At 37.6% G+C, this 24,214-nt stretch overlaps 2 protein-coding genes and 1 non-coding gene across 3 annotated transcripts in view; 2 read left to right on the top strand and 1 right to left on the bottom strand.

Moving 5' to 3' along the window:
- LCTL (lactase like) overlaps positions 1–2,860 on the top strand; it is a 20,936-nt gene extending 18,076 nt beyond the window's left edge. Inside the window, exon 13 of the mRNA XM_003784449.2 lies at positions 2,654–2,860. Coding sequence (XP_003784497.1) covers positions 2,654–2,769 — 116 coding nt within the window. The 3' untranslated portion in view covers positions 2,770–2,860. The remainder of the gene's footprint in view (positions 1–2,653) is intronic.
- A 1,102-nt stretch (positions 2,861–3,962) lies between these two features.
- Positions 3,963–24,214, bottom strand: part of ZWILCH (zwilch kinetochore protein) — a 45,782-nt gene continuing 25,530 nt past the window's right edge. Inside the window, exons 9-19 of the mRNA XM_012801882.2 lie at positions 23,049–23,142; positions 22,509–22,558; positions 21,113–21,118; positions 20,881–20,986; positions 19,909–19,988; positions 17,430–17,586; positions 16,663–16,691; positions 13,009–13,145; positions 11,407–11,502; positions 9,026–9,138; positions 3,963–4,078 (exon numbers count right to left, since the gene is read on the bottom strand). Of these exons, the coding sequence (XP_012657336.1) occupies positions 3,990–4,078; positions 9,026–9,138; positions 11,407–11,502; positions 13,009–13,145; positions 16,663–16,691; positions 17,430–17,586; positions 19,909–19,988; positions 20,881–20,986; positions 21,113–21,118; positions 22,509–22,558; positions 23,049–23,142 (957 nt within the window). The 3' untranslated portion in view covers positions 3,963–3,989. The remainder of the gene's footprint in view (positions 4,079–9,025; positions 9,139–11,406; positions 11,503–13,008; positions 13,146–16,662; positions 16,692–17,429; positions 17,587–19,908; positions 19,989–20,880; positions 20,987–21,112; positions 21,119–22,508; positions 22,559–23,048; positions 23,143–24,214) is intronic.
- On the top strand, positions 16,363–16,465 carry LOC111723484. Its single transcript, XR_002772011.1, has one exon. It is a non-coding gene; the product is annotated as a U6 spliceosomal RNA (small nuclear RNA).

The following is a 24,214-nucleotide window of genomic DNA, read 5'->3' as shown; positions in this document are numbered from 1 at the left end:
AAAAAAAAAAAAAAAAACAAATCTGGAGGCATCACATTGCCAGACTTCAGGTTATATTACAAGGCTACAGTGATCAAAACAGCATGGTACTGGCACAAAAATAGAGACATAGATCTATGAAATAGAATAGAGAATCTAGAGGTGAACCCAGCCACATATTGTCATTTAATCTTTGGTAAGCTTAATAAAAACATGAAATGGGGAAAAGAATCCTTATTTAACAAATGGAGTTGGGAGAACTGGTTATCACATGCAGAAGACTGAAACTGGACCCACACCTCTTACCGTTGACAAAAATTGATTCTCATTGGATAAGATTTAAATTTAAGACACAAAACAATAAAAATTCTAGAAAAGAGTATGGGGAAAACATGTGAAGAAGATATCAGCCTGGGAAAAAACTTTATAAGGAAGACAGCCCCCCCCCCCCAGCAATTGCAGCAACACCAAAAATAAATAACTGGGAATTGATCAAGCTAAAAATCTTTTACACAGCTAAAAGTACCACAAACAGAGCAAATAGCCTTCAGAATAGGAGAAGATTTTGGCATGTTATGAATCTGACAAAGGCCTGTTAGCTAGAATCTTTAGAGAACACAAACATTAAGAAAAGTGCAAAGAATCCTCTCTAAGTGGGCAAGAGATATGAACAGAAACTTCTCCGAGGATGATAAACGGATGGCCAACAAACATGAAAAAATGCTCATCCTCTTTAATAGTCAGAGAAATGCAAATCAAAACCACTCTAAGATATCACCTAAACCCAGCAAAATTAGCTCACATCACAAAGTCCCAAAACACCAGATGCTGGTATGGATGTGGAAAGAAGGGTATACTTCTATACCACTGGTGGGAATACAAACTAATACAGCCTTTTTGGAGAGAAGAATGGAGAATCCTCAAAGATCTAAAAGTAGATCTTCCAATTCCACCTGTAATCCCAATTATTAGGTGTCTACCCAGAAGAACAAAATACATTTTACCACAAAGACATTTGCACTAGAATGTTTATTGTGGTTCAATTCATAATTGCCAAGTCGTGGAAGCAACTTAAGTTCCCATCAACTCATGAATGGATCAACAAACTATAGTATATGTATACCATGGAATATTATTTAGCCCTTGAAAAAGATGGATACTTTACATCTTTTACATTTACCTGGATGGAGTTGAAATACACTCTTCTTAGTAAAGTTATCTCAAGAATTGAAAAATAAATATCCAATGTATTCCATCCTGATATGAAATCAATATATAAGCAATTACATGTTCCTAAGAACAATACAACACTATTACAGTCTAGTTTGGGGGTAGAGGTAGTGGGAAGACATATAGCAGAAGGAGGAGAGCATGAGGTAGGATCTCACCTACTGTGCACATTGTGAGGGTGTATAACACATCCCCCGAGTGAGGGGCTCTTCTACAAATGGAACTTTACCCTGAAAGTGAGAACAATGTAACCTTAATATTGTACTCTCATATTAATTTGAATAAAGTTAAGGAAAAAAAAAAAAGAAATACCAACACATATCATTTGTTTCTTTGAATTTTTATCTTTAACTCTACATAAGTTTTAACAAACTCATCTTTGATGTGGTATCAGAGGTAGAAAGTGCTAGAACAAATCCTACCAATTCAGTTATTTTTTTTAGAAATAAGAGTCTCACTTTATCACCCTCAGGAGACTGCCATGGCATCACAGCAACCTCCAACTCCTGGGCTTAGGTGATTCTCTTGCCTCAGCCTCCCAAGTAGCTAGGACTACAGGTGCCTGCCACAACGTCTGGCTATTTTTTTTGTTGTTGTTGTTGAAGTTTGGCTGGGGGCAGGTTCAAATCTGCCACCTTTGGTATATGGGGCCGGTGCCCTACCCACTGGGCCACAGGCGTCTCCCAATTCAGTTATTTTTATAGGCCAATATAGCAACATGCAGCAATACCCCCCTAAATCTAAACAACTAGGCAATATTAAGGATGTATACTCCAATAAACTAAATAAACTGAATGTAGAGATGTGATAGAGAATTTACTAATAAGCCTATGAAGACTATGAGAACCTGTCCTATGCCTTATTTAATTCAGTAACGAGAATGCTCAGAATACAACCTAAAAGTGGGTGTTATATAAATGGCTACTAATTAATATTAATGCACATGAAATATGCTTATCATTTAACTCCTAAAAATTATTAACTGTGCAAGAATTATCATAAAAATTTCAATATAAACATTCCTCTACCTATTATGGTAGAGAATAGCATTTTTTAAAAATTAGAAATGTTTCCCAAGGACTTTTCTTTCACAAATACCCCCAATTAAAATTGTAAGATAGATGGAATATGGCTCCTAATATGCCAAGGTGAACCAATAGTAAGTATAAGTATTGAGAGACATTTAGACTTTAATACAGTACCTGTGGAAGAACCAAATTTAGGCATTTTTTTATCTCATATTTTCTGAAATATTTTACAAAGCTCTAACATAATTTTTAAATAAAATTTAATTCACCAAGTTCTCTTTTATGGCAAATGAAAATAATTAGAAATTTAATGATGCTATTTTTCAAGTTATTCCAATACAGTGAAAACATTTAGGATGAAGGTATATTTGGTAAAATGATGATACTCTCAGCTGTTGTTCTCTTTACCGTTTCAGAGCCTTTGCTAAGTCACATGCAAATGGTTTCGGAGATTGTGGTTCCTACAGTCTGCACACTCTGTGTACTCACTGCTGCTGTTTTGCTCATGCTTCTCCTAAGGAGGCAGAGCTGAGGCAGCAGCATCATATTTAGAGCTTCATCTTTCATGGAGAATCTTCAGGATCTTCCTCTGTTTTCTGCTTTGAAGGTTTACATAAATTTCTGTTTTCAGGCTCTACAATAATTTATCTTTTTTCTCTTTCTTTTTTGGCTTGTGCTAGGACATAAGAATTAGAAAATAAAAATAAGCATAAATGAAATAAAAATCACTTGTAAACTCACCCCTCCCAAAGTTAATGTTAAGATTTTGCTGTATATTATGAATGTATTTTCATTTTACAAAAATGGAATCATGGTATACATTTTTGTGACTTGGTATTTTTTCAGTTTTAAATGTGTCCAGAAATGTTACTTTAACATATAAATGACTGCCATCTATTTTAGCACTGTCCTATTTGAAACAGACTCAATCTGTAGATAACAATCCTTTCAAGCTGTAAATACTACACATATTAGCTAACCAAGGAAAAGCATCAGAAGGATCCCAAGTAAATGAGCACATATACTTTTCTAAGATAAACTTCTTACACTGAATTCAACTCACTTTACTCAATGACATACCACAAAGAAATAGCTGGAGTATTTAACATATATTTATCCGCTGGGTAACTAGATATTTTGTTTTTTAAAATAAAGGTCAATTTTATTGTTAACTATGTTAAAATGCTAAAATTAACTAATTTTCATTTATCTGGGGACAAAACACAGCTTAAGAGAAAGAATGACATCAGGCATTTTACTCATTATCTGATTTTAATATTGTTTCTGAAACCCCAAGGCAATAACACAGATAGTAGAAAATGTTATTCCATTAATTTTTTTGGTTAATATGCTCTCAAATCAAAAAATTTTGAAAAGAGACAAAATTGTTTTTAACAAAACTAGTTCTTAATGTCAAATTGATATATGTACATTCAGGGTTTTCCTCTTCTTTTGAAATCAAACTCATTTTCTACTATATATACAGATTTAAGTGCAAAGACATCATTCAATTTTTTTCCGTTTCTCTGGTTTTAGGATTAAATTGACCTATTAAGTTGACTACAAAGGTAGAAAGAAAATTAAAGACTTGCACTGCTCAATAATATCTGGTAAGCCTTTTATGTGATTATTGATAAATAATTCCTATTCCCAATACATTAAAATCAGTACTTATGTTGTAGAATGAACAAAAATATAAGGTACTTAATACAAAGTAAACAAACACCTTACAGAGGACTCCACCACCATCCTTCACTTGAAATGCACCTGGCTGCAGGTAACCAAGTTAGTAAAGGACATCCTTTCTTCCAGGCTACCGTTTAGTGTTAATTCGGAAAAGTCTGTAACCAGAAAGACAGTGAGATCAGAATTGCTTAAAATCTTGCTGGCTTTTCTACCATATATAATGCTGAATTTTATTTATTTATTTATTTCTGAGACAGTCTTACTGTGTCGCCCTCAGTAGAGTGCCGTGGTGTCATAGTTCATAACAACATCAAACTCTTGGGCTTAAGAGATCCTCTTGCCTCTCCCAAGTAGCTGGGACTACAAGTGCCAGCCACACTGCCCAGGTATTTTTTTTTTTAGAGATAGGGTTTCTCCCTCTTGCTAAGGCTGGTCTTGAACTCCTGACCTCAAGCAATCCACCCACCTTGGCCTCTCAGAGTGCTAGTATTACAAGTGTGAGCCACCGTACCAGGCCTAATGCTGAATCTTAATATAGCACAATAATCAACAGGTAATCTGAACAGCTTGTCTCTTCTACTTTAAGAGATTTGTTAGAAAAAAAATAGTAAGGACAACTGCTTTAAATATTAAACCTCTTGATGTGTTTAAAATACAAACTAAAATATGAAGCAGATTTTAAAAAAATGATTTCTTATAAACTTACTGCTTTATTTTTTGTGTGATACCAACTATAGTTAAACAACTTTTTTCTGATTGTAACATAAATTTCAGAAAACAATTTTTCTTTTTTTTTGAGACAGAGTCGCGGCTTGGTGCCTGTGGCTCAAGTGGCTAAGGCGCCAACTACATACACCTAAGGTGGCAGGTTCGAATCCAGCTCGGGGCCCGCCAAACAACAATGACAGGTGCAAACCAAAAAATAGCCGGGCATTGTGGCAGGTGCCTGTGGTCCCAGCTACTTGGGAGGCTGAGGCAGGAGACTTGCTTAAGCCCAGGAGTTGGAGGTTGCTGTGAGCTGTGATGCTACGGTACTCTACCCTGGGGGACAGCTTGAGGCTCTGTCTCAAAAAAAAAGAGATACAGAGTCACTTTTTGTTACTGTTAGTAAAGTGCCATGGTGTGACAGCTCACAGCAACCTCAAACTCTTGGGTTGAAGCAACTCTCTTGCCTCAGCCTCCCGAGTAGCTGGGACTACAGGGGCCCGCCACAATGCCCGGCTATTTTAGAGACAGGGTCTTGCTCTTGCTCAGGCTGGTCTCAAACCTGTGAGCTTAGGCAATCCACCTGCCTCAGCCTCCCAGAAGATGTTTTATTTCAAAAATAAATAAATCATGCTTAGAATCCTATCACTTCAGGGGGGGAAAGAAGAAAGTATCACTTGAACTCAGGGGTTTGAGACCCTTGTGAGCAAGAGACCCTGTCTCAACTAAAAATAGAAAATTTACCATGACTGCATTAATGTACACAGGTATGATTTAATTTAAAAAGAAAAAGAAATAGAAAATTTAGCCAGGCATGGTGGTGCATGCCTTAGGAGGCTGAGGCAGAAGGATCACTTGAGCCCGGAGTTTGCAGTTAGTTACAATAAGCTATGATGACAATACTGCACTCCTGCCTGCATGATAGAGCAAGACTGTGTCTCAAAAAAATAAAAATATAAAATAAAAAAGTAAATAATCCCATCAGCATTTAGATGGGATTGTGTTCACTTCTTTGTGGTTCAACATTTTGGTTTCATATTTTCACCACTATCAACAATCATTTACTAAGCACCCACTGGGTGAGCTGCACTCTGTTGGACACTGTTTTTCCTTCCCTGGTAACTCCAAATCATTATTTTCTCTTCCCATGGTGACTAACAATATACCTTTCTCTTTTATGTCTCCCTGCTTTTGATGCCAACTATTTCACTCAAGAGCATCATACCAACCAGAAATCTCGAAAAGCTAGTATTTGACCTAAGTGCTCAATCCTGTGAAATAAAGTCTAAATTTTAAAAGCATAACATATTTTTGCCAAAAATTAAACACTTGGGAGTCTTGTTTGAGTAGCCCATCACTCTTACAAATAAGATTCCCCTTCAAGAGCAGGTCTTGGTTTTGGGTCAAAAGTCACTGAATAATTTCTAAATAAATACTACAAGAATATATGATGGGTAGAAGAGGTTATAAAGTTCAAGCCAAAATGGGGTTTGACTGCATTTCCAAGCACAAGCACATAAATACATGATTTCATAAGAATTACTTATTTTCATAAAAGGAGTCACTGGACCAATGCATTAGAAAATTGTTTTAACTCCAACATTCAAAATAACTTTCACTCTTTTTCACTACAACCTATATCAAAAAGATTTTAAAAGATATGTTCATGGGCAGCACCTGTGGCTCAGTGGGGAGGACGCTGGTCCCTTATACCAAGGGTGGCGGGTTTGAACCCAGCCCCGGCCAAACTGCAACAACAACAAAAACAAAAAGATAGGTTCATTATACTTTGCTTAGTCAGCATCATTGGAAAAGGATGCTTCATCTTGCATGAATTTCCTCATAATAGGTTTAATCTTTATATATCTAATAAAGTTACTTTAAAATAGCATTTTCCAAGAATGTATCACATGTTCACGTCTTTAAAGCTTTGTTTTTAGTCAAAATACATACGTGTTTTCTTCTTTAAAAAAAGAAACAACATATGTAGATAGGACATTTAGTTTAGGTTGGGGGTTCTCAGCCACGGGTGGAACACACAATTACCTAGAGAACTTCACAAATTACTGATGTCCTGGCTCCACTCCCAGAGACTCTTAAATCAAAATCTCTGGTCTGGAGATTAGAAATTTAAAAGCTCCCTAGATAATTTAGCCAAAGCTGGGAACAAGCACTGCCACATTATTTCATATCTCTGGGACTGGTTGTATCCTTCCAGACATTTTTCTATGCCCCAGTTTGCATGTTTTTGCTGAAGCAGACAATAGCGCAATTAATAACCTTGTTCTTAGGTCTGTACGTGTCTGGTTATATGCATGTAATAAAAGTCCTACTGATGAAACTGATAGGCCAAAGGATGTATTCTCTTACAATTCTGATGGGCATCACCCTTCACAGAAGCTGTACAACTTTACATGCTAATCGGCAATGTGTGAGGTTCACTGCCTGCTCCCCATACCTTTGCCAGCACTGTGACACCAAGCTTTTTGGTCTTTCCTACTCTGACAGGTAAAAAATGGTATCTATTTATTTGCATTTCTCTTATTATAGATGGAGATTGAGCACCTTTTATTTTTAAGATGACATTTGAATCTAATTTTTGGTAAACTGTTTTAGCTGCCCTTTTTTATTGAGTTTCAAATATTTTTCTTACTGATGTGAAAATTCTTAATATACTAGGGAATATAGTCCCTTTTCTGAACATGAGCTGCAAATTTCTTTTCCTAGTTTTTCATTTGTCTGTTGTTTTGCCTCTGATTTTTTTGAGACAGAGTCTCACTATGTTGCCCTCAGTAGAGTGCCATGGTGTCATAGCTCACAGTAACCTCAAACTCTTGGGCTTAAGCAATTCTCTTGCCTTAGCCGCCCAAGTAGCTAGGACTACAGGCACCCACCACAATGCCTGGCTATTTTTCTGTTGCAGTTGTCACTGTTGTTTAGCTGACCTGGGCCGGGTTTGAACCTGCCAGCCTCGGTGTATGTGGCTGGCACCATAACCACTGTGCTACAGGAGCTGAGTCTGCCTCTGATACTTTTGCAAAGTAAAAATCTTTCTATTTTTATAGAGTTGATTTTCAATCTTTCAAAAGCTTCCACATACTTAGAAAAGATACAGCACAATTTTAACTGATGGCTCTAAGGAAAATTCTTTCAGTTTTGTTGGGACTTTTACAGTTCAGCTATATAAACATAGCTTCTAACTGAGAAATATTTCCATTATGCTTGAGTAAACATTTTCTGGAAATGTATCTTCAAGGTATCAACAGCAAAACACAATCATCTGTATTCCCAGCAGTGGCTGATTATAAGCCTTTGAAATCTTAGATTCCATATGAAAACTATCAGATTTATTTTCAAATAATCCTTACATATTGGAACACACTTGTTTAAGACTTATAACAGCATCACATAACCCACGTGCATGAAGATAAGGAGTTTTGTAGGGGCTTATTGAAGGGGAAAGACTTGGTGAGCAGGTTATTAATAATTACACAAAAGTCCTTTTTGACTATAAAGGACCATTTCTGATAGAGTACTAGAAATCTCAACCCTTATCCTAGCCACAGAGAAGACATTATGGCAGAAATATCATCATCACCATCTTAAATAGTGCCCCAAAGTGTGAAATATGAACTGGCATTTCTATCTCATAACCTCTTTTGACCTCTATTATTTACTTATTTTGTCACCACTTGTCACCTGGGTAGAGTGCTGTGGTGTCATAGCTCAACAGAAAGAGACAATAGTATAAACAACCTCAACTCTTGGGCTCAAACAATTCTCTTGCCTCAGCCTCCCAAGAGGCTGGGACTACTGCTACAACACCTGGCTATTTTTAGAGACAGGGTCTCACTCTTGCTCAGGCTGGTCTTGAACCTGTGAGCTCAGGCAATCCACCGCCTAAGCCTCCCAGAGTGCTAGGATTACAGGCATGAGCCACCAGGCCCAGCTTCCATAATTTATAGATTGGATTTTTCTAGGCATTATACTTGTACAGAAATCATGATAGGAATTGTTTTTAAAGAATAAATATGGGCTCAGCACCTGTATCTCAGTGGTTAGGGCACCAGCCACTTACACTGGGGCTAGCAGGTTTAAACCCAGCCAGGGTTTAAACAACAATGACAACTACAATGAAAAAATAGCCAGGCATTGTGGTGGGCACCTGTAGTCCCCAACTACTTGGGAGGCTGAGGCAACAGAATCTCTTAAGTCCAGGAGTTTGAGGTTGCTGTGAGCCGTGATGCCACAGCACTGTACCAAGGGTGACATAGTGAGACTCTCTCTCATACACATCCACAAAAAAAAAACTTGACACAAGAACTATTATAATGATCCTACCAGTAAGATTTAGTTCATTTTCTCCTGTTATCTGAATAGATTATGACTATCTTTACCAGTTTTGTGAAAATTCAGATGATCTACAGGTGAGCTGTCACTCAGTTGCCAAACTGTCTTAACCTTCTTTTGACCACTATTTATTTCCACTCTCCATTTCTGTGGCTTCTCACTAAGGAAAGAAAAAAATCAACAAAAGAAAAGTTTTCAAAAACAGCTATGTCTTTCCTTCCTTCTATAGCCAGTTAGAAAATCTTCATGTGAGGAAGATGAGACAAACAGGTCACACTTCCTGCTCTCAAGTACAGTCAAGAGAGGGAAGAAACAATAATATAAGCAACAATTTAATGAAAAAAATAAATGTTACAACAGAAATACTGAATGTGTTGGGGAGAAGGGAAGACAAGGAATCTAACAAGGTGGGGATTATAGAGTTGGAAAAGAATCATCAGAGATTGTGGCATTTGAACTGAGTATGAAACAAGAAGGAGTTAGTTGAGCAGACAAGGTCCAGGATGAAGTAATGACAGATGCATGGCTACCAATGGGTAAGTGTGCAAAATCTAAGGAAATGCAGTAACATAGTGTTCATGGCAAAAGGGAAGTGGGAAGGCATGGTGGTACATGGGCCAAAAGGGTGCAGGCCTGGCACAGAGGCTTCACGGACCACAGTAAGGCACTGAAGCAGACTCACACCTGTAATCCCAGCACTCTGAGAGTCCAAGGCAAGAGGCCTACTTGAGGTCAGGAGTTTGAGACCAGTATGAGCAAGAGTGAGACCCAGTCTCTACAAAAAAATAGAAAAATTAGCTGGGTATGGTGATGTGCACCGGTAGTCCCAGCTACTCAGGAGTCTGAGATGGAAGGATCACTCAAATCCAGTAAGTTTGAGGTTGCTGTGAGCTATTATGGCTCTTGCCACTGCATTATAGCCTAGGCAACACAGCAAAATCCTATCTCAAAAAACAAAAACAAAAACAAAAAAACACCAAAAACCCAACAAAGCAGGTGTTTAGCTTTAGAAGTTAAACTACTACTTTAATAAGTTGGGTCTTCACATCTAATAAGCATTTAGAAACAAGGGTCAGAAACTTAAGAAGGATCAGCTTGGGGGGCCTGCAGCTTCAGGGCCACACGTGGCCTTCGATCCTTGAGTGTGGCCTTCTGACTAAATCCAAATTTTACAAAACAAATCCTTTTAATAAAGGGATTTGTTGTGTGAAGTTTGGATTCAGCTCAGGGGCCACACGTGACCTTGAGCCGGCAGGGTCCCTACCTTGTAACTAGGAAGTAAGAAGAGGGCAGAGGGTGGAGAGTTCTAGTGAATCTAGTGAAAACTCACATCTAAAAAGCAGGTTGAAAAAAAACTTGAAAAGAGGGTGGGGCACAGTGGCTCACATCTGTGATCCCAGTACTTGGGAGGCCAAGGTAGGTAGATTGCCTGAGCTCACAAGTTTGAGAAAGGCCTGAGACAGAGCAAGACCCAGTCTCTAAAAATAGCTGGGCGTTGTGGCAGGTACCTGTAGTCCCAGCTACTTGGGAGGCTAAGGCCAGAGAATCTCTTGAGCCCAAGTATTTGAGGTTGCTGTAAGCTGTGACAGCATAGCACTCTACTGAGGGTAACAAAGTGAGATTCTGTCTTTAAAAAAAAAGGAAGAAAGAAAAACTTGAAAAGAGAAATATTCTCAATCTTGGAGCTGGGCCAGAGAGGTAGAATTAAAATTAAGACTATGTCACAGAAACTAAAGAGACAGTTCAAGAAAGCAAGCACGCTAAATCCCAATTTGATAAAGAATTTGTGGGCCAACTAATTACACAATGGGCTAAAAATCATTCTTTTACTGAAAAGTGTCCACTGGAATTCACAATTAGAAAGGCACTGGCAGCCTCTGCCAGAGCAGTTTCAGGGGAGTGATGAGAGTTTAGCTAAGGAGCTTAACAGGGGAAAGACATAAGTAGAGCAGCAGAAGTATGAGAGAAATTGCAGGTATACTCTATGCTGAGGGAAGACCATCCTTGGAGGTGACCTCAGTGTCCAGGTGCATGACCACTCTACCTTCTTAGCCTCATGTTTCCCTTCCTCCTCTAATCCCAAACCCTTTGCTCCCTCACACAGTCAAATCCTGAACCTTGTTGTCATTATCCTGGTCTTTTCCCCCTCATCTGTCATTTCTGGCTATAATTTCCACTCTTTTCTGAAGGAATGGCAAATAGAGAGAAAAAGGAAAGACAAGAAACCCAACCATCTAGAGAGAGTAGACACAAAGCCTGGGAGAAGAAGGGGGTGAATCTATCAGGCTATGGTCTGAAAACAGGACACAGATGATTAAGGTTTCAGAGGTGACACACCTCTGGTTCATGGGGTCCCCATGAAACATGGGTTCCAAAATTGTCTGCCATGGCTGGACTTAATGTATTATTTAATTATTAAATTGCTTACCTTTGATATAAGTTTTTTATAGCAGGTGGTCTGACTGGCAGCTGGAAAATGTGTTGTTCATCAAGAGGATTTTGTTTATAATATTTTATGCAGATTCTAAAAAAAAAAGAAAAAAGGAACCTCTTTTGGAAAAAAAGTCATTTGAGATAAAGGATTTTGGATAGTATAAACCCAATAAGAGAAACATTTTATTGAGAACCACTAACTGAAACATCAACAATAGTTTTAGGCTCGGTGCCTATAGCACAGCAGCTAAGGCACCGGCCACATACACCCAGGCTGGTGGGTTCAAACCTGGCCAGGGCCTGCCAAACAACAATGACAACTAAAACAAAAAATAGGCAGGCACTGTGGCAGGCACCTGTAGTCCCAGTTACTTGGGAGGCTGAGACAAGAGAATTGCTTAAGCCCAAGAGTTTGAGATTGCTGTGAACTGTGACACCATGGCACTCTACCCAGGGCAACATAGTGAGACTCTGTTCCAAAACAAAAAAACAAACAAACAAAAAACCCCACAATACTTTCAAAGCCACAAAAGTAAACAAACAAAACAGTCCATCCCGATAAAACTTAGGCTAACGTCATTTTCTCTAAAAGGAAACTTCATTTACTTAAAAAATAATAATAGTAGACATATTTCTTTTTCTTTTTTTTAGTTTTCTAATTTTTAGAGATACATAATAATGTTTCAGATAAGGACTAGAAACAAAAACCTCATAAAGAACACATTTCTTATAAATATAAAATATATTTGATTCCAAATATAGGCTTAAGTGGGGAGAAAGAAAAAAAGAGACAGAAGAGAGATAAGAGCACAGCCCCCTGGTTTTCAGAGTCTGGGGAATTAAAGAGTTTATTCATTTTTCTGATCTTTAATTAAAAAAAAAAACAACTTTGACATTCTATAAACAATAACAATTTCAAACTCTTCCCTTTACAACAGAGGCAAATTCTAATTTTGGAGAAAATGTAATGGTACATTTCCTTCCATAGGGAAAGGAAACCCTACCCTTCCACTGAACAGCTCCACTTACTGTCTGAGGTCCCAAATAGGGGCCAGCAGTCTATATATCAATATAAGGATTGTTCCAAACTATCTTTGTCAAAGTAATCAGAATCTCTAGTACAGCAATCTCTAAAACTACAGAAATGCTATTGACAGAGGACTGCTGATATTATTTGAGTCCATTCAGTTAGCATACAGATGGCTGGCAATGATTATTCTGACCCAAGTTTATAGGGATGTAAAGAATTTAAGAACAAATATTTATTAAGCACCTGTTATCAAGTACTTTATATACATTACATCATTTAGTCCTCACAACAAATGAGGTTATTAGATCCTTTTAATTGAAGAGAAAACAAGATTTAGTGAAGGAAATTTCCTAAGGAAGTTATGAAGTGATAGAACCAGTATCAAACCTGATTCCTTTTGAATCCAAAGCCTTCCCTTCCTATGATATTGCTATAGAACCATGCTACTGTAAAGACAGGGTAAACAGCTTCTATCCTAACTAGTAATAAAAAATGAACATATTTTGATTGTAACTATTTTGGAAGAGAATACATTTCTATGTAAGTAAACCATAGAGAAGTACTTACTGTGTTAAAGAAAAGAGGAGCTCATGTTGAGATTTAATAAAAGGCATGCAACTAACTAATATTTCTAGAATATGGTGGAGTTTTTGAACACGATAAACCTGTTCTTGTACATCTACTGATGGAGAAATGAAGTATTCCTGGAATGAAAAGTATAAGCAAAATAGGGATTACTATAATCCTTGGAAAGAACTTAAGTATGCTTGCTATATACCTAAGTTTGGAAGATTGATAATAAAGATTTTTTACACAGATCAGAGGCAACTATGTAGAATTTGCCACCTTTCAATATTTCTTCCAAAGTAAATTACAGTCATAAACTGCATTAACAATGTTTCAGTCAACAACAGACAGTCCAGTAAGATCACAATGGAGCTGAAAAATTTCAATTGGCCAGTGACTTTGTCACTATAATGTAGTCCAACATTATTCACATGGTTATTATGATGTTAATGTAAACAAACCTATTCTTCAAGAAGAGCCTCAGGCAGGTTCTTCAGGGGGTGTTCCAGGAAGAAGGCATTGTTTTTTGGGCTTTTTTTTTTTTTTTGAGACAAGAGTCTCACTTTGTACCCTAGTTGAGTGCTGTGAAATCACAGCTCATAGCAATCTCAAACTTGTGTGCTTAAGAGATTCTCTTGCCTCAGCCTCACGAGTAGCTGGGACTACAGGCGCATGCCACAAAGACTGGTTTTTTGTTTAAGAGATGGCGTCTTGTTCTTGCTCAGGCGGGTCTCGAACCTGTGAGCTTAGGCAATCCACCTACCTCAACCTCCCATAGTGCTAGGATTACAGGTTATGAGCCACAGCGCCCGCTTCAAAGAAGGCATTGTTATCATAGGAGATAACAGCTCCCTGTGTGTTACTGCCTATGAAGACTTTCCAGTGGAACAAGATTCAGAGGTGGAAGATAGTAATAGTGATGATCCTGACTTTCAGTATGCTGAGGCTAATGTGTAATGTCTTAGTTTTTAGCAAAAAAATAAATTCTCAAAAGTAAAACTAAGAATAAAAATATTAAACATAGAAGAAGCTATTAGCATAAGATATGAAGAAAATACTTTTATATAGCTATACAATGTGTTTATGTTTTAAATGTTACTATGAAATAGTCAAAAAGTCTACAAAGTTTAAAAAGTAAAAAAGTTATAGTAAGTGAATGTTAATTTACCATTGAATAAACTTTTTTTTTTTTTTGAGACAGTCTCAAGCTGTCACACTAGGTCAGCGGTTCTCAAACCTGTGAGTCAAGACCCACAGGAACTGTATTAAAGGGCTGCGGCATTAGGAAGGTTGAGAACCAGTGCCCTAGGTAGAGTGCCATGGCATCAGAGCTCACAGCAACCTCAAACACTTAGGCTCAAGCAATTCTCTTGCCTCAGCCTCCCAAGTAGCTGGGACTATAGGTGCCCGTGACAATGCCTGGCTATTTTTTTGTTGCAGTTGTTTAGCTAGCCACCCTTGGTGTATGTGGCTGGCAGTGTAACCACTGCCCGTAGGTGCTGAGCCAGAAAAAAATTTTTATAACTGAAGGGTAGCCTAAATGGACAGAGTTTACAGAGTCTGCTGTCATGTACAGTAATGTTCTTAGCCTTACTACTCACTCACTGACTCATCCAGAGCAACCTCCAGTCCAGTAAGTTCTACTCATGTTAAGTGCCCTATACAATATACCATTTTTAAAATCTTTTATACTGTATTTTTATTGTACCTTTTCCAGGTTTAGATATATTGTCATACACGAATACTTACCACTGTGTTAAAATTACCTACAGCTGTGGTCTCCAACTCCCAGGCTATGGGCCAGTACCAGCCTGTGGCCTATTAGGAACCAGGCTACACAGCAGGAGGTGAGAGGTGGCTGAGCAAGCAAGTTTCAGTCATATTTACAGCCACTCTCCACTCAGATCACTATCTTGAGCTCCATCTTCTGTCCCATCCTTCCCTCCCTCCCCTCCAGTCCAGGGCAAAAATTGTCTTTAATGAAACCATCCCAAGTGCCAAAGAGGTTGAGGATTGCTGGCCTACAGTATTCAGTACAGTAACATGCTGTACCAGTTTATAGCCTAGGAGGAATAGGCTACCTCTTATAGCCTAGGTGTGTAGTAGGCCATACCATCTAGGTTTACACAAGTATATTCAATGGTGTTCAAACAACAAAGAAATTGCCTACGGACACATGTCTCATAATGTATCCTCGTCATTACATGACACATGACTATGTCTACAGATATAGGTTTCCCTCAGTATCCATAGGGGACTGGTTCCGGGACCCACCTTGCATACCAAAACTCAGCAATGTTCAAAATCCCTCATATAAAATGGCACAGTTATTGACATATAAGCACCTTCTCTTATATGCTGTAAATCATCTCTAGGTTACCTATAATACCTAATATAATGTAAATGCCACATAAATAGTTGCTACACTATATACATGTTTAGTACAGACACAACCATCCATTAAAAAAAAATATCTTCCATCCATGGTTAACTGAATCCATGAGTGTGGAACCCATATATATGGAGGGCCAACTATACATATATATGTATGTATATTTTCTGCTAGAGTATGTTTCCACTATAAACATATACCCTTAATAAAATGTTTAAAATTTGAACGGTAAAAATTAAAACTCACAAGAATCCAATTGAGTCTTATTTTGCACAACAGACACAGAGTTTTTCTATCATGTATTATTATAAGAGACAAATGAGGATATAATTTCATTTTTAGAAGGATTTTCTAATGACTGTTAAATGTCAGTACTAGTGCTGTTCAATCTCCCAAAGTTTTTAAATTAATGGACAAGAAAAATACAACAAAGCAGATAATGATAAAACTCAGAAGTATCTTTTGAACCAATATATTAAAGATAATCATAAATTTCTTGGAAAATAATCCCTTAAATATAGTGGGTTAAGAGAATATAAAACAAACATTCCTTTATAGGAATCACAGAAAGGCATTCTGTAACCATTGCAGATAAATGAAATTTGTGATAGTACACTGGCATTGAGTAGGATACAACTATATGTCAGCATTATAAATTTATAGAGAATGAGAAGTGACACTGAATGGACTACCTTTCTGTCTTTCTTACTAGGCAGTAATAATTAAGGGCATTATCTGTCTTCTTTATCTGTCTCCTAGGATTTAGGACAGAGGCTGGCATACTATAGGCACTTAATAACTGTATGCAGAATGACTGAATACAAGGAAAACCTTAGAATTAAAAAAACCCAAAAAACAAAAACTCGGGTGGCACCTGTGGCTCAAAGGAGTAGAGCACAGCCCCATATACGGAAAGTGGTGGGTTCAAACCCGGCCCCAGCCAAAAAAAAAAAACCTCATGTTTGCTTCAGCAGCACATATACTAAAATTGAAATGATACAGAGAAGATTAACATGGTCCCTGAGCAAGGATGACATGCAAATTTGTGAAGCATTCCATATTTTTGCATCTTACAAGGGTACACATGAAATTTACTAGGTATAGAATATAAATGTCTTAACACAATAACTAGGAAAATGATATGAAGGCTATGTTAACCAGTTTGATGAAAATATTTCAAATTGTATATAAAACCAGCACATTGTACCCCATGATTGCATTAATGTACATAGCTATGATTTAATAAGAAAAAAAAAACTCACCAAATGATTCAAAGATGCAAGTTCCTGACCTATTAAGAAAGAACACACATATGCAAATAAGCTTTAGGTACTGTCTATTACATGTTAAGGAACCTAAGTAAAATTTTTCACAGTTTACCTATGAAAAAGATAGTCAAGCTATTTTCTCACAAAGAGTCAAATTTTCTGGCTTTATATTGTAAACATACACTAATATTTATTCTAAAAATGATCACAGCTTACCCGTAATAAAAAGTATTGAATATTTATTTATTGAGACAGAGTATCACTTTGTCACTATCTGTAGAGTGCCATAGCATCATAGCTCACAGCAACCTCAAACTCCAGGGCTTAAGCAATTCTCTTGCTTCAGCCTCCCAAGTAGCTAGGACTATAACCACCTGCCATAATGCCTGGCTATTTTTTTTTAGAGATGAGGTCTCGCTCTTGCTCAGACTGGTCTCAAACTCATGAACTGGGACTTCTAAGTGCTGGGATTACAGGTGTCAGCCACTGAGCCCAGCCCAAGTATTGGATATTTAAACAACTAAAAAGGTTTATTTACTACACTAATATCATAGAATCTCAAATGTTCAAACTAAAAACAAACAAACAAAAATTATAGCTATATTTAATTCATGCTTGTCTCATGGTGAATCAGGTACAAAGCCAGGACTACAAATGATTCAGGGCAAGCCAAAAACTATCTTTGGTTGATAACTATGATGTGTCTTTTGGTTGATAACTATGATGTGTCTTTTAAAAAAAAAGCTGGAGAAGAGACTTACCTATGAAAAAACTAATATAATCTTTCTTTAGTTTGTCCAAACCAATTTCCAAAAGCATTTGAACTGGAAGAGTTCCACTGAGAGAAACTGTGTCCATAGTTCCATGATAAGACTGATGAATGAGCTTACTTAGTAAACTGTTACTCCCACTATGGAGCTAAAAATCAAGAAAATTTTATAAAACCATAAATAAAAACATAAACAAATCCAGTAAGCAAAAGAGAAACTGCATTAGCTACAAGTTAAAAATTATAAGCTAACATCTTAGTCTCCTGATACTATAAATGATTTGAACAAAAAACTCCCCTGTTACAAACATGTCAGTCTCTAAAATGCCGTCTCTACTTTATCTGTTTAACTCCAAAGCAATTATGAAGGGTTTAAACTTATCACCCTTAGATATAATTCCACCAAAGAGAAATCAGAATTGGTTCTTTGAAGCTTTACAAGGAATTCTTCTCCTCCTGGCTGATTTAAGTTGCTATTGGACATCTTTTCCAAACTTGATCATCTTCATCTACCAAAATTTGTTGCTGTAGAAAAACAAACTCTCTCTCCCTCAATGATCCATGCATAAGGCATAAGGAACTCCTTATCAGCCACACTATCCAACACATTAACTTGACGATTTGCAAATTAAAAAACTCATGAAATTATAGATTTAATATGTATCCCAAGTGTTAAATCATTCATTTTAAATATACATATATTATGTCATTTCCTCACTACTTCCTAGTTTTCTACTTTAACTTCCATCATAATCTTTTGCATCATTGCATTAAAAACTAGTTTCCCTTCATTTGCACTCATAAGACATGGTAGGATTATACTTGTAAACATCTCACAAACAGAGCTCTCAAGAGAAATTCAATGGCCAAAACTAAAATGCTTAGAATCCTGACTGCCCAGTTAGGTAGCGCTTGCATGCCTTTGCTCTGGAGTGTACCTTTGGTTCACATCTATGGAAGTTTCTAACTTTTTTTTTTTTTTTGCAGTTTTTGGCCGGGGCCAGGTTTGAACCCTCTACCTCCAGTATATGGAGCTGGTGCCCTACTCCTTTGAGCCACAGGTGCTGCCCGCAGTTTCTGACTTTTATAGTTATGAATTCGTAGCCACAGTATTTAAAATAATTCCCATTAAATGAGAAATTCTTTTGTTTCTAACTTTTCACTTAGCTCTTTTTTTGGGGGGGGGGACAAGAGTCTCAAACTGTAGCACTGGGTAGAGTACCATGGTGTCATCAGAGCTCACAGCAACCTCCAACTCTTGGGCTCAAAAGATCCTCTTACCTCAGTTTTTCTATTTTTAGTAGAGACAGGGTCTCGCTCTTGCTCAAACTGGTCTTAAACTCCTGAGCTCAAGCAATCTACCTGCCTCAGCCTCCCAGAGCACTAGGATTACAGGCCTGAGTCACCGTGCCTGGCCCTCTTAGTTCTTTCTTGATTATAAAAGTAGCACAAATTTACTGTGTAAAATTAATAAGGTATTGAAATATATAATGTAGTTGAAAAAAGTCATTTGTAACCCTTCTACCAGAGGTAACTACCATTAAGATATTAGCATACTTGCTTCTAGATTTTTCCTTCCAAAATTTATATTGTTATACAACTGTATATACTATCTTTTACCTGAACATTAGAAGCATTAACCCCATATCACATGTCAGCATCATTTTTTTTTCTTTTTTTTTTTTTATTGAACAGTAACTATGTACATTAATGCACTTCTAGGGTACAGTGTGGGGTTTTCACATGCAATCTGAAATACTTCCATCAACTGGTCAACACAGCCTTCATGTCATTTTCTCAGTTATTGCTTTAAAACATTCACATTCTACTCTTAGAAAGATTCACCTGTCAGCATCATTTTTTAGCAACTATTACCTGAGTGGTTGTGTGGCTATATTATTATTTACTTAGCCATCCCATTAACAAGGGAAATTTAGGTCATTTATAATTTTTTGCTGCTATAAATGAGGCTATGATGACTACTGGATACATAAAGTCTCAATATATATTTATGTGTATGATTTAAGGTGAATCCTAACAAAGGAATTATTGGTTCAAAGGCCATGATACATTTTGAAGATCTCAATACATCATCCAAATTACTTTTTAGAGAGTCCCCAATTTGTATTCACATCAATAGTCCATGAGAATACTCATTCACAGCAACAGTTAACAATGACAATGTTAGTAGCTAACACATACTGAGCATTTAACTATGAGCTAGGTACTAGATGCTTTATGTGCATTAAATTAATCTTGAAACAACACTATAAGTAAGGTAGGTACTGTTCCTACTTCTATTTTGCAGATGAGGACACTGGGGCACAGAAAAATAAAGGGACCTGCCCAAGTTTACATGGCTAGAAAGTAGCAGAGTTGGAATTAAAATAGCAGTCTGCTCCAGAGCCTATGCCTTTAACCACCAGGCTATGCTTCTGAGAAAATGCTCTAACACACAATACTAAACCTACCCATGGCTGGATGTCACCACGTTGTAGACTCTGGATGATCAATGTGAAACACTTTACCAAGTCCTGATATGAAATCACACCTTGGAAAACAAGTCAAACATTATTTTCAGGGTACTTCTGTAGAATAAATATACCATTAATCTTAAGGATACATGAATGAAGCAGAAGACAAGAATCTGTACTTTATGGGTGAGCAAAGGGACAAGAAATTAAAGAGGCAAAAACAAAGGAATGCATTTCTGAAGGAAAAAAATCAAACTCGGAATGACAAAAAATAACACAGTAAAATATTTAAGAATATCTTTTCTTTATTCTAAAATAATTTCACTAAGGTATATATATTTATTCACATAAATATAGCATAAAAACTACTTTAGTTTTATACTTAGAAAGGCTTATACTTATCTTGGCCAGGCAGTGGTGGCTCACACCTGTGAACCTGGCACTCTGGGAGGCCAAGGTGAGTGAACTGCTGGAGCTCAGGAGTTCAAGACTAGCCTGAGCAAGAGCAAGACCCCATTTCTACTAAAAATAGAAAAACTAGCCAGGCCTCGCAGTCTCAGCTACTTGGGAGGCTGAGGCAAGAGAATTTCTTGAGCCCAAGAGACTGAGGTTGCTGTGAGCTATCACAACCAAAGCACTCACAACTTAGGGCGACACAGTGAGGCTCTGTCTCAAAAAAAAAAAAAAGGAAGGATCCTGGACTTGGTTTGGTGTCTGGGGAAGGGGGGAAAGCCAGGAGAAAAGAACAGACTCTACACATTGCCTTGTCTTAATATAAGCAGAATATGCCAATGCATAAACAGAAATGGACTAGATAAAGTAAGTGTGGAACCAGACTTCCACATAAGACTAGTGATACAGTTACAAAAAGAAAAAGATTAACGATACTAACCATATTATTTCCGAAAGACTTAAAAAAAAAAAACCTAAGAAATAACAGGAAAAATTTTAATCATGATGGACACTTACTACTGCTCATTTTGCACCATAGTTGCTCAGCAAAATCAAGATCACTCCGTACTTTAAAGAGACGCTTGACTGAACGATCAACTGCAACAGTGTCATGCTTCACTGTCTGAAACAGAAACAAGCTTCAGAGAATATCATTTTTTTAAAATTTAATTTAATTTTATTTTTTTTGAGACAGAGCCTCAAGCTGTCCCCCTGGGTAGAGTGCTGTGGCATCACAGCTCACAACAACCTCCAACTCCCAGGCTCAAGTGAGTCTCCTGCCTCCACCTCCCAAGTAGCTGGGACCACAGGCGCCCGCCACAACGCCCAGCCATTCTTCTGGTTGTAGCCGTCATTGTTGCCCGGCAGGCCCAGGCCTGACTCTAACCCACCACCCTAGGTGTATGTGGCTGGCGCTCTAGCCACCTGAGTCACAGGCGCGGAGCTATCATTTTTTTCTTTTATGTGAAACAATTTAACCTTTCAAATGCTGTTCTGAGAAATTATGGATTCATCAACATACAAAAAGATGTGAATGCATTTTCTATAACTTCACTCACAAAGGAGGAGACACAAATCAATACACAGTGGAAAAACTGGACCTTTAAAATTGTTTTAAAATTTTAATGTCTAAGAGTAAGTATTCAGTTTTCCTTCCATGCAAAAAATTATTAAATTACTTTTGTCGCCATTTTCCTCTTCGTCAAATGAAAACATACTTAGTTAATGTAATATATCATCCTATGGCATAGTAACAAATCATCTTATATTAAGATACTATAATAATGTCATCTTATAGTATATTAACATATTCATTATTTTTCTGCATTTCAGCAACTAGAAATACATATGTATTAGCTCTCTCTCTTTTTTTTTTTTGAAACAGAGTCTCAGTCTGTAACCCTTGGTAGAGTGCCGTAGCATCATTGCTCACAGCAAACTCAAACTCTTGGGCTCAAGAGATTCTCTTGCCTTAGCCACCCAAGTAGCTGGGAATACAGGCACCCTCCACAACACCTAACTATTTTTAGAGATGCGGTCTTGCTCTGGCTCAGGCTGGTCTGGAACCTGTGAGCTCAGGCTATCTATCCACCTTGGCCTCCCAGAGGGCTAGGATTACAGGTGTGAGCCACTGCACCTGGCCTGTATCAGCTCTCTTTAAAAATATGTATTAGCACAGTGGCTCACACCTATAGCCTTCTAGCACTCTGGGAGGCCGAGGTGGGTGGACTGCTCCAGCTCAGGAGTTTGAGACCAGCTTGAGCAAGAGTAAGACCCGTCTCTACTCAAAATAGAAAAACTAGCTGGGCATTGTGGCTTGTGCCTGTAGCCCCAGCTACTCGAGAGGCTGAGCCAAGAGAATTGCTCAAACTCAAGAGTTTGAGATTCCTGTGACTGATGAAGCCTTAGCACTCTATCCAAGAGGAGGGGTGAGACTCCGACTCAAAAGAAAAAATTATCAGTTCTTAAGGAAAATGATAACCAGTGCTGACATGAAAGGCCAACAAAAACTACTCATAAAATGCTGCCTTGACCATATCAGATCCACTTGAAAGATACCACTACAACCAATTTTTTTTTTTTACTACAACCAAATTTTAAAAGCTATTTCAGTGTAATTTTCTAAACTGAAAATAATCACTTACCTCTGTGTCTTTTTTTGTAGAATCACCAAATCCATCCAGCTTATTTAAATCTAGAAAGTGGTAAAAGTTTATTAACTCTTCATTTCATTTTTCAGTTTTCCAAATTACTTCCATCCTATTTTCAAACGAGAAACGGGAATAACAGAAGTATAACTAGGGATTTTAGCAAGTTACTGAACTTTCCAGCGAAGGCAGAAATAGATACCTATCAGGAAGGGGTGTGAGGATGAACTGAGGTAACAAGAAAGCCCCTGGCACACAATGTTGGGCACATACCAGGCACTCAAAATATTACTGTTTCATCCCTCTCTTCCTACAATCACATATATGGTTATGCCATATAAATTTTAATCTTATTAATTTTTAGAATTATTTACATCTTTACATTAGCACTTTAGAATAAAAGCTGCCCTTCTGAACATAACAGATCTCACACCTTTGTATGTGTGTATACACGTACTGACTAAAAAGAATAACAAGCCTAATGAAACAACTTATAAAATAGTAAGTATAAATTCTCAGTTGAGAAAAACAACATACCATTCAGAAATTCCTGCACAAGTTCAACAGCAGATTTTGTTTCCAGAGGCTCGAGCCATTCAGTCACACCAATCCTCAAACCATCAGCCAAGACCTATAGCAGATTTAAAATGCCCAAAGACTTCTTAGCAGAAAATATAGTTTAATCAGTAAGGATATAATTATAGGAACATTTCCTGAATGTTTATCAGATGCCAGGCAATGTGGTAGTGATTTATATATATTGTATATTATTTAATCCTTATATATTATTTAATCCTAATAAAACTCTAAGAGGAAAATACTATTATCTTTGTTTTAGTGAAGCTATTAGAGGTTCAGTACTTGCTCACAGCCACACAATTAGTAACTAACAGAGCCAAGACACACATCCAGTGGACCAATTTCGAAGATGGCGCTCTGATCTATAATCCAATGCCCCGGGCACAAATTCTAGAGGATTCAACACTGAGGATAGCGGGCTTGCCCTAAAGATCCTTATGATTTTGGTCAAGAATGACAGATGGTACAGATGAAATAATATGGAAATGATAAATGTGAAAAGGAATAGAAGTTTACATAAAAACAATATTAATGTGTATGCACATACATATACTACCTAACAGAAATAATGAAAGGCTGATAGGCTCCAACAGCCAGAGAACAATGTGAAACTTCAGTTGCAACTCAAACATAGTAACCATTGGCTATAGAGCAGGGAAGGAACATGGAAGAAGAGGAGGATGGAAGCCAGGCGATGGTTCATGCCTGTAATCCTAGCACTGTAAGAGGCCAAGGTGGGTGGACTGCCTGAGTTTACAGATTTGAGACCAGCCTGAGCAAGAGTGAGACCCTGTCCCTAAAAATAGCCAGGTGTTGTAACGGGAGCTTGTAGTTCCAGCTACTGGGGGGCTGAGGCAAGAGAATAGCTTGAGCTCAAGAGTTTGAGGTTGCTATGAGCTATGATGCCATGGCACTTTACCAAGGATGACAAAGTGTCACTCTGTCTCAAAAAAAAAAAAAAAAAGGTGAAGACAATGGGATGATCCCAACTGTAGAACTGTGGAACTGTGGAAAATATGATCAGAAGAGGCTCGGTGCTTGTGGCTCAAGTGGCTAAGGCGCCAGCCACATACACCTAAGGTGGCAGGTTTGAATCCCCAGCCCGGGCCTGCCAAACAACTATG

The sequence above is a fragment of the Otolemur garnettii genome, unplaced genomic scaffold (genome assembly GCF_000181295.1).
Source record: "Otolemur garnettii isolate 467f Iridium unplaced genomic scaffold, OtoGar3 scaffold00011, whole genome shotgun sequence".
NCBI classification, from domain to species: domain Eukaryota; kingdom Metazoa; phylum Chordata; class Mammalia; order Primates; family Galagidae; genus Otolemur; species Otolemur garnettii.
This window is presented reverse-complemented; position numbering and strand designations above follow the sequence as displayed.